The sequence below is a fragment of the Eretmochelys imbricata genome, chromosome 1 (assembly GCF_965152235.1).
Source record: "Eretmochelys imbricata isolate rEreImb1 chromosome 1, rEreImb1.hap1, whole genome shotgun sequence".
In the NCBI taxonomy this organism is placed as follows: domain Eukaryota; kingdom Metazoa; phylum Chordata; order Testudines; family Cheloniidae; genus Eretmochelys; species Eretmochelys imbricata.
Window position 1 is genome coordinate 333,102,076 of NC_135572.1, and position 11,379 is coordinate 333,113,454.

Sequence of the window (11,379 nt, forward strand, 5' to 3'; positions counted from 1 at the left end):
GTCCCACTGAGAACAATGAGAGATCACGGCCATTATGAAAAAGGACAATGCTCCATGAGCTTCACTGAAGATTTTAATTCTTCAGCCTCTGATGAAGAATAACCTTCAGTTACAAAATCTAACAGCAAAAAATTACCATTAACTAAAAAGAATAAACAATTCTTCAAATATAGCCTAGGCACAAGATTTCAGAGGGTTTTAATTAAATGGGAAGTTTAGCAAGTTTGCATTATTCTATTACAGAGATCATTCAAGACCAAATCAAAGTGTGGCTTAAGGTGCTAAATTTCTTAGAGGACTCATTTTAAATCAATTTTAACTTATAAATTAACAGATTTACTTGGAAAGATTTACTTGGAAAGCTTATGCTCAAATAATTTTGTTAGTCTCTAAGGTGCCACAAGTACTCCTATTCTTTTTGCAGATTTACTTGGAAATTCTCAGAAAATTCAGTCTATACTCAAAAGAGTAGGTGCTGTAAATGTGGGGAAAATAACCTGTATTTTTTCATCTATTACAAAGAGGTTGAATCCCACTTCAAGTGGAAAACTCAATTCACCCTTACATATGGAGCTGCAACTTGTGCCTCCATAACAATAATACACTCCTCATCTCCCCAGAAGCAGAGGATTGCAACCCCTCTATTTCAAGTCAGCAATCAAGTAGCTAGTTCCTTGCATGTGTTCTCCTTAAGCTGGAAATGGCAAGGGACAGGGCATTGGAACATTTACCCAGTGGACTGTCCCAGCATGACTGCCTCTCCCCTCCACCCCACTTTTTGATCCATAATCAAAAAAATCCAAATCCCACAGTCTTTTGCTTATGGTGGGTCATGGGAAGATTTTTTTTCAGCTATTTTGTGACTGAAGAAAGCTTCAGAACCACCAGCCTTCACACTCATAGGGAGCCCCTAAACCAGCAGTTCTCACACATTCACTGGGATCCAGCTGGAGCCCAGGTAAGGGAAAGAAGAAGTAGCTTGTTGCCTGCAACTCCTTCTTATAGCTGTGGTTGCAGTGGCAGCTGCCTTTGCCCTTATTCTACTCCTACCACCCTTCATCCAATCTGAGAAGGGCTGTTCGCTTTTCCCACAATGTTTGTCTCTGAGACAGGGCTCAGACAGGGCTGTAATGGAGCTGGTTTTGTCACCCCTCGTAGCAGTGGTGCTTTTCAACAGAATTTTAAGGGGATTCTAATATCTTTCACGGATGCTTTCTATTTATCGAATAATTCTAATTCCGTTGAGGGATCCAATTTAGACTTTAGGTGTAGCATTTTGCTTAAATACTGGAGCTGAATACTGTGCAAGGAGAAATGGAGGGGAAGGAGAAACCTCCCCACCCCAGGAGCACCAATGTCCCCCTCATTCCACAAGCCACCCATCCCAGGAGAACCAGCCCCACCTCAGGCCAGCAGCCTTCCTCACCCCCATTCACTTAGCGCCACACCTGACAAGCTCCAACCTCCCCCACATTTTGTCTGACAACTCTTACAATGGCTGTGACCCTAACTCTACCATCCTTTGGATATGGCAACGCTGCCTCAAGTGACAGCAGAGCCCTCATGCCCACAGAAGAGCCCCAACTGGCAGTGGGATCCTTGCACACACCCTGATGCCCTAAGGCTTTAAGCAACAGTGAGGCTCTCCCCACCGCAGTGAGCCCCTAGGCTGCTCTCAGCCATGTAAGTAGAAGCCTTGGAACAGGGAGGCAACACTAGCACTGGGCGGGGCCAGCTGCAGCTGCCACTCACCCAGGCCCATTGTGAGGTGACAGTTGGGGTGAGGCAGGACGGGCTCCAGGGTGTAGCTGGGCGGGGCCTAGTCAGGCAGGCCCTATAGGGACCAGCAGAGGGCTCCTCTCTGGCTACCAGCAGTGGGTGGTTAATGTGTGGGCTGCTCAAGCCAGGGGGTTACTTGCAGGCCTCTTTGTTTCTTTCTCCCCAGAAAATGACTGGCCTTCAGGTCAACCTCAGCCCGCTGCTGGAGCCACTTGGCTTCATGAAGGTCCTTGAGTGGGTGAGTCTGGAGTAGGGTGAGCTGCGGGGTTGGTTTTTCTTAGAGCAGCTGAGCTGTAAGGGAGCGAAAGGGCCAAGAGTCCTCCCCTCAGGTCTCTCCATTCCCCTTGTAGGTTGCAAACTCCCCAGCTGGGCTGGGTGTGTAGGGAAACAGCAGCCTTTTCTATGGGGTAGGGATGTTGATGAGGCCAAGCGCTTGCAGGCGTGGGCTTGGGCGTGGCCTGGTTGGTGAGGGGTTTCCTGGCTCTCCAAGGTGGCGGTGCCTCAGAGAACTAGCCAGATCCCTTATTATCCACTACAAGTATTTTCACCACAAAATAACTTCTTGGCTGGTGTTTGTGACAGAGCTGTGCCTGCCTCACTTCATTTAAAGAGAAACCGGTATAACTGCAGCATATTTGTGCCACTGGGGTGTCTGTGAGGTGGGTCTTCTGTCTGTTGGGGTGAGGAAGGGGAAAACAAGAACTATTGACCAAGATCTATGAAGAAACTCTGCTTCCTGTCAGTGGAAGCCTTGGGTCTGTGTTTTTGTTGCTGGTTTCGTGGGCAGTGGAGGTTGGGAGGGGAATGTTAATAAATAATGTTCTAAGCACAGGTAGCTTCCACTGATGTGAAGTTGGAGTTGTAGGGGGCTGGCATCTCTGAAGCAGGCCCTGTTTCTCTGGGTAATTGCCCATGTGTTTTGCTATCTCACCAACGCTAATTAACAAAGGCAGGAAAAGTTAAAAATAATTCTCTATTTTTAAAAGCAGACCTCTCTAGGTATTACAGATGCCTTGGATTAGTGAAACTAAAATTAAAATCTTTATCTTTATTTTCTTTAAAGTTGGTGGGTGTAAAAAAGTAAAATAAGGACTACTAGTTTTCACTATTGGATTAAAGTTGGTTTCACTCTTTTCTTTAGACTGTAGTGGAGTGCTTAAATCCAAACCACCTCTCTTTGAAATGGAAAGAGAGTAATTCTGGTGAAACTTGACTGCACTACTTGTAGAAAAATGCTGTGGCAATGAGAATGCTTGTTTGAATCAGACCTTTGCTGATGGAGCACTATACACTAACTCTTATTTGGGAATGTTGAAATAATTTAATACAAATGTGAATAAATGGTGTCTTCCTCCCATTATTGACTGGACTAGATTTCACACAGTCTGAGAATACTAATTTATTGTTTCAATTTTTATAGATTTTTTCCATCTTTGTTTTTGCCACCTGTGGAGGTTATAAAGGTACAACTACAATTTTAGTTTCTTGTAAAGGTGTTGTGAACAAAACAGTTACAGCTGCTTTTGCTTATCCATTCAGGTGAGTCTATTCTTTTACTTACTGTCCTCACCACTGCCCACTAATTTTATTGGATTCACTTGTTACCCACTATAATATGGAGAAATCTACCTTTTTTTTTAAAGTCCTCTCTTATGCTAATTCAAACATCCTGCAATGTATAGTCTGTTTTTGAGAAATCAGGGCACTAACTACTGAAAGCATGTTTGTCTCCATCTCTATGCAGATTATGTGGTTGGGAAAAGAGATTATATTGCCAAATTGAAATATACACCTTCTTGATGACTATCATGAGCTGAAAGCATTTATTTTAGTGGTGCATGAATCATTAAACTATCTCTAGATTTTAAAAAAAAAGTTACCCTTCATGTTGTCTTCATTTTGTCTCAATACTAAAGTACTGCTGATCTTTTAAACAGAATTTTAAGGGGAATTCTAAAATCTTTAACAGATGCTTTCTGTTTATCGAATAATTCTAATTCCATTGAGGGATCCAATTTAGACTTTAGGTGTAGCATTTTGCTTAAGTACTGAATAGGAAAGCTCACCTGGCATTATGTGCACCAGCAGCTGATTTCCATATGAATATGGTCAACTGAACTTGGTAGTTGCCCATAACACATTGAAGCAAAGACAGAACAATATTTCTGTGGGAATACGAGAGGGAGACTAAAAAACACTTGACTGGAATCCCAGCCAAATATAAACAGCAAGGTTCAGAGAAAAATAGGGAAGGAAGAAGAGTGACCCTTCCTCCCCTTTCCCAGCATCCAGAAGGGGTCCTAATAAACATAGGCCTCAATCCTGTAAACTGCTCGACAGGTATCAAGGGCTGTAGCTGCACAGAGCAGGCTATGGGATTGGAGCTTTAGCAGATGCTGATGGCTAGTGAAGGCTAGTATAAAAGATTCAAGACTCCCTGCCCCAAGTCAACATCCCGAGGGGGCAAATCTATTGTACTGTCCATTCAGTAATGCACTAGGGTTGAGTTGAATCTCTCAGCAGAACTGCTGGGAGCCTAAACATTTGCATTTACCTACAGCTAATGATTTAACCCTGTGGCTGGCAAGCTCTCATCTAGCTGTTTCAGCTTAGGCTGGCACACTTAAATTAAGTACAGTTAAATTAGGCTTGTTTCCAAGTCTGAGTGGCTTAAACTTCAACTTTCAGGTTCTGAGTTAGTCTTCATTTGTAACTTCTATTTAAGTGTGGTATGCCTTGTGGCAAAATCTAAGTCTTTAAGGTGGGGAGGGGACTATAGAGAGTATTATGCAACTTGAGTTGCTAGTCAATGTATTCATCTAAAGAATGCCTTATGCAGTCGGAGTGTTGATGGTATTGTTCTCATAAAATGCTAAGATACTGAGGTTTCCCCTTGTGCAAGAAAGTCTTGCTATGGAAAATGCACTGTCTTTCCCCCACAGGTTGAATACAGCTGTGTTTAGTGCACCAGATCCAACACGATGCAGTGGCACTTGGACTGACTTTCACCTTGTGGGCAACTTCTCCTCTTCTGCACAGTTCTTTGTAACTTTTGCAGTCCTGGTATTCCTTTACTGTATTGCTGCCCTTGTACTATATGTTGGGTACATGCACCTGTATCAGAACACTGGCAAAATCCCATTGATTGTAAGTAACTAACACTAAGCTATTTTCGTCTTTTTGTTTTTAAAACCACTGAAAGGAAAAATGACTTCTGCTCAGCACAGACCTGTTTAAGTGACAATTAAACTTAAATTGTCACATTGTGATGCAGTGTGGAATGGTTTAAAATCACTTGGGTTTATTAAACTTTGCTAATTTAAAAAAAATAATAAAGTTGCTGCTTTTTAAAATTAAGTTGAAAACTGTTGCCACTACAACTTTAGATTAAAATATAAACAAACTAAATTTATAAATGGTATGGCATTTTAAAATATTTACTGGAAGGGGTTCTTTATTAATCTTAACAAACCCAATGTAAGCAAAAAGGAAAACCAAAGATGAAGGCAACAGATCCTGCAAACTCTTTAACTGGTGTGCAACTTTACTCACATGAATTCCACTGACTTCAATAGGACTGCTCATGCTAAAAGCTAAGTACGTGCATAAGTGTTAGATTTAGCCCCTGACACTGCCATCTTCATTAACTTGTAGTGGCAGAAAATATTACTTCAAAACAAAATGGACTCAGTGGCAGCACTAAAAAGTTACTTTCAATAAATCAATGACACTATTATGAATTGTGTACAGAAACAGGCATACACAAAAATAGGAGCCTAACGTTTGCTTATAAAGATTTGTTTTGGGGGAGGGTGCTAGATGCATTAAAACAAGACACACAAGTAACTTAACACAAGTCACATTGACTTCAAACTGCAAAACGGGACAAAGGAATGTAGCCTGGTCAAAGCATTTCAGATTTCTTGACTTGTGGAAGTTCAATATATTGAAAGGAGTTGTTCGCTGCAGACCAACTTTATTGCTCTGTTTATCACAGTAAGGACGTTAGCGAGGCCTGGACTTGTTTCAGCACAGATAATAAGAAAACTTGTAAAGTGCTTAAGAAGTTTCACATATCATTTGAACTTTTAACAACTGGGAGACAAGTAAAGAACGTCCATTCTACCTCCTTTTTCCATTTTACAGTCTTAAATTGCTAAAAAACTAACGTAAATAAAAACAAGCCAATTTTAGTTTAAAATTATTATCCTTCTTTGACTGAAATCTTCTGACTAGTTAGTTGTAATCATGAATAGGCATTAAATACTTTAACAGATTGGGAATCTTAATACAAGTATGGTTCACAGAAAACAGGCATTCCTATTGATTGCTGCAGATTTAAATGACTAAGAATATAGGACCTGGATTCTGCAGTTGGGTCCACATTGGTGGCTGGGTGGAGACCATGGAACTCTGTGGTTTCCGAAGTTTGCATGTACAATCTGATTGCAAAATATAGGCCTAAGTCTGCGGTGTGAAATACATGCAATAAGTTTAGACACTTATGTTTTAAATGTGCTTGTGAAGGTCATCTGATCTTTCCTTTCTTTGTAAAATGGCTATAGTCAGACTTTTTGGGTTTTTTTTTTTTGGGGGGGATCTTTCTGCTTAAAATAGCAAAACTAGTAAATTAAGCCTTAGTCTAAAGGGTCACAGTCAATTTAAATCTCACTTTAAATATGAAAATATTTCCCCTACTAGTGTTACTTTTAACACCTAAAACTACAGAAAAATATTTGAGGTAACTTGACAGCTCTCTGGATATTGTCAATTCTGCAGTTTCCTCTGTGCAGGCTTTTTCACACATCAACAAGAGATGCAGTTTTGTTTTGTGTTTGGTTTTGTTTGTTTGTTTGTTTAGGGCAGAAAGATTTAGGGGTCAGATATACCACCTAAAACTACTTCTTTTAATTTAATGTCCATATTTTAATTTTTACTACCCAAACTTAGTGCCATTTGGACAAATTGGAAATTGTGAGACACAGTGAAAGTCTCCTGGGCCACCAAGTCCTATCTGTGAAGGAGGGCCTTGTGTCTAAAGGCTAAACGAGAAAGGGCTGTGTTAGTATAGTTAAAATGGCAAACCTCCTCACCTACTTCCATGTGTGGATGCAATTTTAACGGTATAAAAGTACTTCTATAGGCATAGCGTTTTCTTTTTTTCGCTTCCCAAAATAGAATAAGCTATATTGGTATAAGGCACCTTTTAAATCAGTAACATCTTAGTGCTTATACCAGTATAACTGCATTAGTGTGTGTGTGTGTATATACACACACAGACACAAACTGACATGCTGTTATAACTCTTCTCGTGGGTCAGGCCTGGGACTTGGCTTGGAACCCAGATTTTGGCTTGTCTATAGACTTTGAGTGACCTTAGGCAAGTGACTTTTTTTTTTTCCAGCCTTTGGGATTTTGTGAAGATAGTCACTACTGTATAGACAATTCTCTGAATAGTTCAGAGTCTACATATTGGATGACTTAAAAACTGCAGCACTTCAAACAGCAGAATGACACTTTTTGGCTGTCAGTGTACCAAGAGATTTAATATTAAAAATATCAGTACTGCGTTCTCAAGCACAATTTGATTCTCCTGAGCCTCTGTGCCATTTCTGGGGGGGGTGGTGAACATTTAGGATAACTTATCACACTGAACTGTACCTAACATTCTGCCCATGTTTTAAATAATTTTTGGGGGGTGCAAGCCTTCAGATTAGAGAGAGGTAGACTTCTTCTATCTGAATTGTGTTGACAAATTGTAGTAATTGCTTGACTACATTTGGTTAGTTATTTTCTAATGAAATATACTTAGACTAAATAACCAGCATCAGTCAGGTTTATTAATGTGGTAGGTACAGGAAAAATGTTCTATACAACACCAGTCTCCCCAGAGCAGTCCCGTGCAGCGATACTACGTTCACCTTACACAAAAGGTGTGCTCCAAGTTGTACATTTCAGCTGATATTATTTGACAAGTTACACATTTCTTTACACGTCACTTAAATCCAACCCATCAGTTTGTTCCAGTTCCCTAACTTGTTTTGTTCCTTATCTTTCTTTTGGATACTAGCATTTCAGGCACTGATATGTGAAGGTACTTCCTTCCGTAGCTTGCGCTAAGACACAGAATGAATGTACCTTGATTTTTACAAGTTTCCTGTCTGCTTATTCCAAATGGTTACTTCAGCAAATGCAAGGTGTTGTGGGATACTTGGCATAAGTGAACAGGATTATGGTATAGGCAGTTTAGGCTAAATTACTGTTACAGTATTTGTGATTAATGTTTGTACTAATGCATACTAATATGGTGTGGATAATACACACTGTATTATATCTTTATATGCTAGCCAGCATATTTTAGTCACAACTGCTAAGTTGAATGTTTATAACCTTTTTTAGTATAGAAGGGGTGTAGACAGTTCTGTAGTCCAGTTACAGTACTGTCTGTGTAACTTTTATATTGTGCTCACAAAGAAAACTAGTATCTGAGACTGCCTAATTAAACTGGCTTAATATGTTTGCACAGGTAAGTCAATAGCTATGGACCTGAAGAAGAGCTGTGTTTAGCTCAAAAGCTTGTCTTTCACCAACAGAAGTTGGTCCACTAAAGATATTGTCTTTGTCACTAATAGTTACCTAACTCGTTGTCTAATAGCTACATATGCCAGTGTTGTATCTTGACTGTAAGTCTGATGCATTTTTTTCACTTTTCCCTTAACTGGAAAATGTGTTTAATTCTCTTGTGGAAGTGGTAATTGACAGTTGTCTTTTTTGGTATAGGACTTGGTTATTACTGTCATGGCTGCTTTTCTGTGGCTGGTCAGCACTTCAGCCTGGGCTAAGGCACTTACTGATATAAAAATATCCACCGGTCCCAGCATTGTTCAGGAAATTGCATCTTGCAAATTACCAGGATCAACTTGTTTGTTTGCCTCTGTTACCAGCATGGGAACTCTGAATGTGTCCGTGGTACGTATGTCAAGAGTTATAGCATCCTTACCTTGCTTGTATTGCACCTGAACTTACAATACACACTTTATGGTATTCTATGTAGCACCCATTTTTTAGTTTTACTGAAATTCCGTCATGGGTTACCAGTCATGCATGATGCTCATCCTAAGGCAGAGCACTCAGAGGCAGATTAAGGTTTCCTAGGGCCCTGGGACAGAGCAAGTGGGGGGGGCCCTCCCCACCCCTTCCACCTGTGGTCTCACCCCTATTTTGCACCCGATCCAGCCCCTGCACGTATGACCTCGCCCATGGCACTTCTTTGTGCCCCTTCGCCGGGATCCTGCCCATTCCATCCCCAAACTGCAGCCCCAAGACCAGAGAAGCTCTGTTTCCCCCACCGTGGCCCCAGGCTCCAGCAGGTAGCAAGAGCTCCTCCAGTGCTGGGGCTGCAGCAGGGATCCCTGTTCTGGGGCTTCCCGTGCTCCTCCTGGCTTCTGCTGGGAATGGGGTTGGGGGGCGCTAGGGGCTTTAGGGGCTTCCCCTACCTCCACACCTGGCACAGCTACCAGGGAACAGGGTTGGGGGCACGGGGGCTTTTCCCACCTGCCCAGGGCTCTGGGGTCCCCTGGTTGGCCGAGGCCCCTGGGCATGAGCCTCATAGGCCCAGTGACTAATCTGCCGCTGAAAGCACTAACCAGAGCAACAACTGTTTCCTCTTAAAACCATTCTTGGCAAATCTGTGTAATTTAATTTGCAGAAAGATGTCTTTCAAAGTCATTTGGGAATCTCTCTTCCAGGCACCTTTATCTTAAGCTTCCACATTACTTCTCTCCATAGCCACTCTCAGCGAGTGCGATTTGTCCAGTAACTTTATTGAAATTCATGTGGGGTGTCTCTGGTAGGAGTAAACTAGCTACTGCCTGACATTTATCTATCGAACCTGGCCTTTGTAGTAACTGTTAACCTTCTTCGCATACCCCAAAACAAAGAGACTTAAGGAAAGCTCTTTTTAGGGGCTGGGAATTGCACAGTATTCTTGTGGTGATAGATAACAAGCTTCTCCCCTACTCTCCCCCTTTACTAAAGCATAAGGAGTGTGGCCAAGAGTACATTGTATTAAATTGTAAATCTGGGTTCAAAAGTGATCTTACACTTGCTCACTAGGCCAGTGGAGATCACATGCTTAATCCCTTAATGCATGCCTGCAGTTTCCATTCAATGAATGGAGGAACTTCATAATTCCTTGCATATCCGTGACTGTGGTCCTACATCTCTATAATCAGGATGCTCATTAGCCATAACTATCACTGCTAACTCATGGAGAAATGGGTCTACTCATTAGTAGATCCCTGTGGAAAGAGGATCAATTAACTTAATATTTAAAGCACTTTGCAAGTATAAATCTCTAAAGGAATGTTGCAAGCCAAACTGTTTTGCCTGCTAGTTTCAAATTTGTGTGCTACAAGAGTTTAATTTTTATAATCTATTTTTAACCCCCGCTCCCCAGGCTTTTGGATTACTTAACATGATTCTGTGGGGAGGAAATGCTTGGTTTGTATACAAGGAGACCAGCTTGCATAACCCATCAAACTCAACTTCCCAAAGCTCAGGAATCTATCCACCTACAACAGGAATATAATTAGTAAGATGATGATGTTGATACTTCATAAAGAGCATCTATTTTGCATCCGACGGCCAACAACTTGAAGTCACTGCAGTTTTTTTGTAGTAATGAATAGTTTAAACAAATTAGTGGGTAAACTTCTGCTTTGTACTTAAAGCATGTCTCACAGAAATATGGATGTAAATTTTCAAGTGTTTTACAGTGAAATATATTATGACTCTAAAATGAGTGCAGTTTCTTCATTAAAAATAACAAATTGTTCAGACCCTCCTAAATCTCTTGGCAAATACTTCCTCACACACACACCTTTTCAGGAAGTGGTTCTAGTTAACATTTGTGGGAAGAAACTGATTTGGATTCTGTAACATGACTGATTTCTCAGTTGAAAAGACTGCTTAGCTTAGGATGTTTGGAGTTCCAATATTAAATCCCTCATTCAGAGGTTACCTACTAATAACTTTGCACAGATAAGCTTTCTAAAAAAATATTTAGTCATCTCTGGTAGCATGATTCTGGCATTCTGTAATTTTCTTGTATATTGGTGTTTTTTTGGAGGGGGAATCTAGTATAGATACTTTCTAATGTTGTATTTGCAGATAGACACTTAAGACTTGTTTGGTGTTTATATGTTCATTGTTAATACTTCATGATTCGGGACAATCTTCAAAAACACTTAGTAAAGCTGCAAGTCACACTTCTGTGGCATAATTTAAGAACAGAAGAGTTAAGAAATTTAGGTAGGGTGGAGGTGTTTAAGTGCATCTAGGCTACAAAGCATTGTTGTAAGTTTGAGAGATACTGTAGATGCTAAAACTGACTCCATCAGTAAACTTATTGTTTTCGATTCAGGTAAATGAATCCAAGCAGAGCAATGGGAGGTGCATAGGACTTACCTACCTAGTGACACAACAGCTGGAGATGTCTGTCTTACTAATCTATACAGGTCTTGTTTAATAGTCAAATCTTGATCCCAGTAAATAGACAGTCTTCCCATGAGATATTTACATATTCAGACATCTGACTTA

At 40.8% G+C, this 11,379-nt stretch overlaps 1 protein-coding gene across 1 annotated transcript; it reads left to right on the forward strand.

Moving 5' to 3' along the window:
- The first annotated feature begins 1,885 nt into the window (after nucleotides 1-1,885).
- Nucleotides 1,886-10,369, forward strand: SYPL1 (synaptophysin like 1). Its single transcript, XM_077807862.1, has 5 exons — nucleotides 1,886-2,017; nucleotides 3,200-3,318; nucleotides 4,722-4,926; nucleotides 8,560-8,748; nucleotides 10,238-10,369. Exons 1-5 carry the CDS (start codon nucleotides 1,886-1,888, stop codon nucleotides 10,367-10,369), a joined length of 777 nt encoding a protein of 258 aa, XP_077663988.1.
- The last annotated feature ends 1,010 nt before the right edge of the window (nucleotides 10,370-11,379 follow it).

Excerpts from the sequence above, each read along its gene's own strand:
- SYPL1 (XM_077807862.1), top strand. The coding sequence starts at position 1,886 with ATGTGTGGGCTGCTCAAGCCAGGGGGTTACTTGCAGGCCTCTTTGTTT. Across the intron at positions 2,018-3,199 it reads TCATGAAGGTCCTTGAGTGG|ATTTTTTCCATCTTTGTTTT; the intron begins GTGAGTCTGGAG and ends CAATTTTTATAG. Across the intron at positions 4,927-8,559 it reads CTGGCAAAATCCCATTGATT|GACTTGGTTATTACTGTCAT; the intron begins GTAAGTAACTAA and ends TTTTTGGTATAG.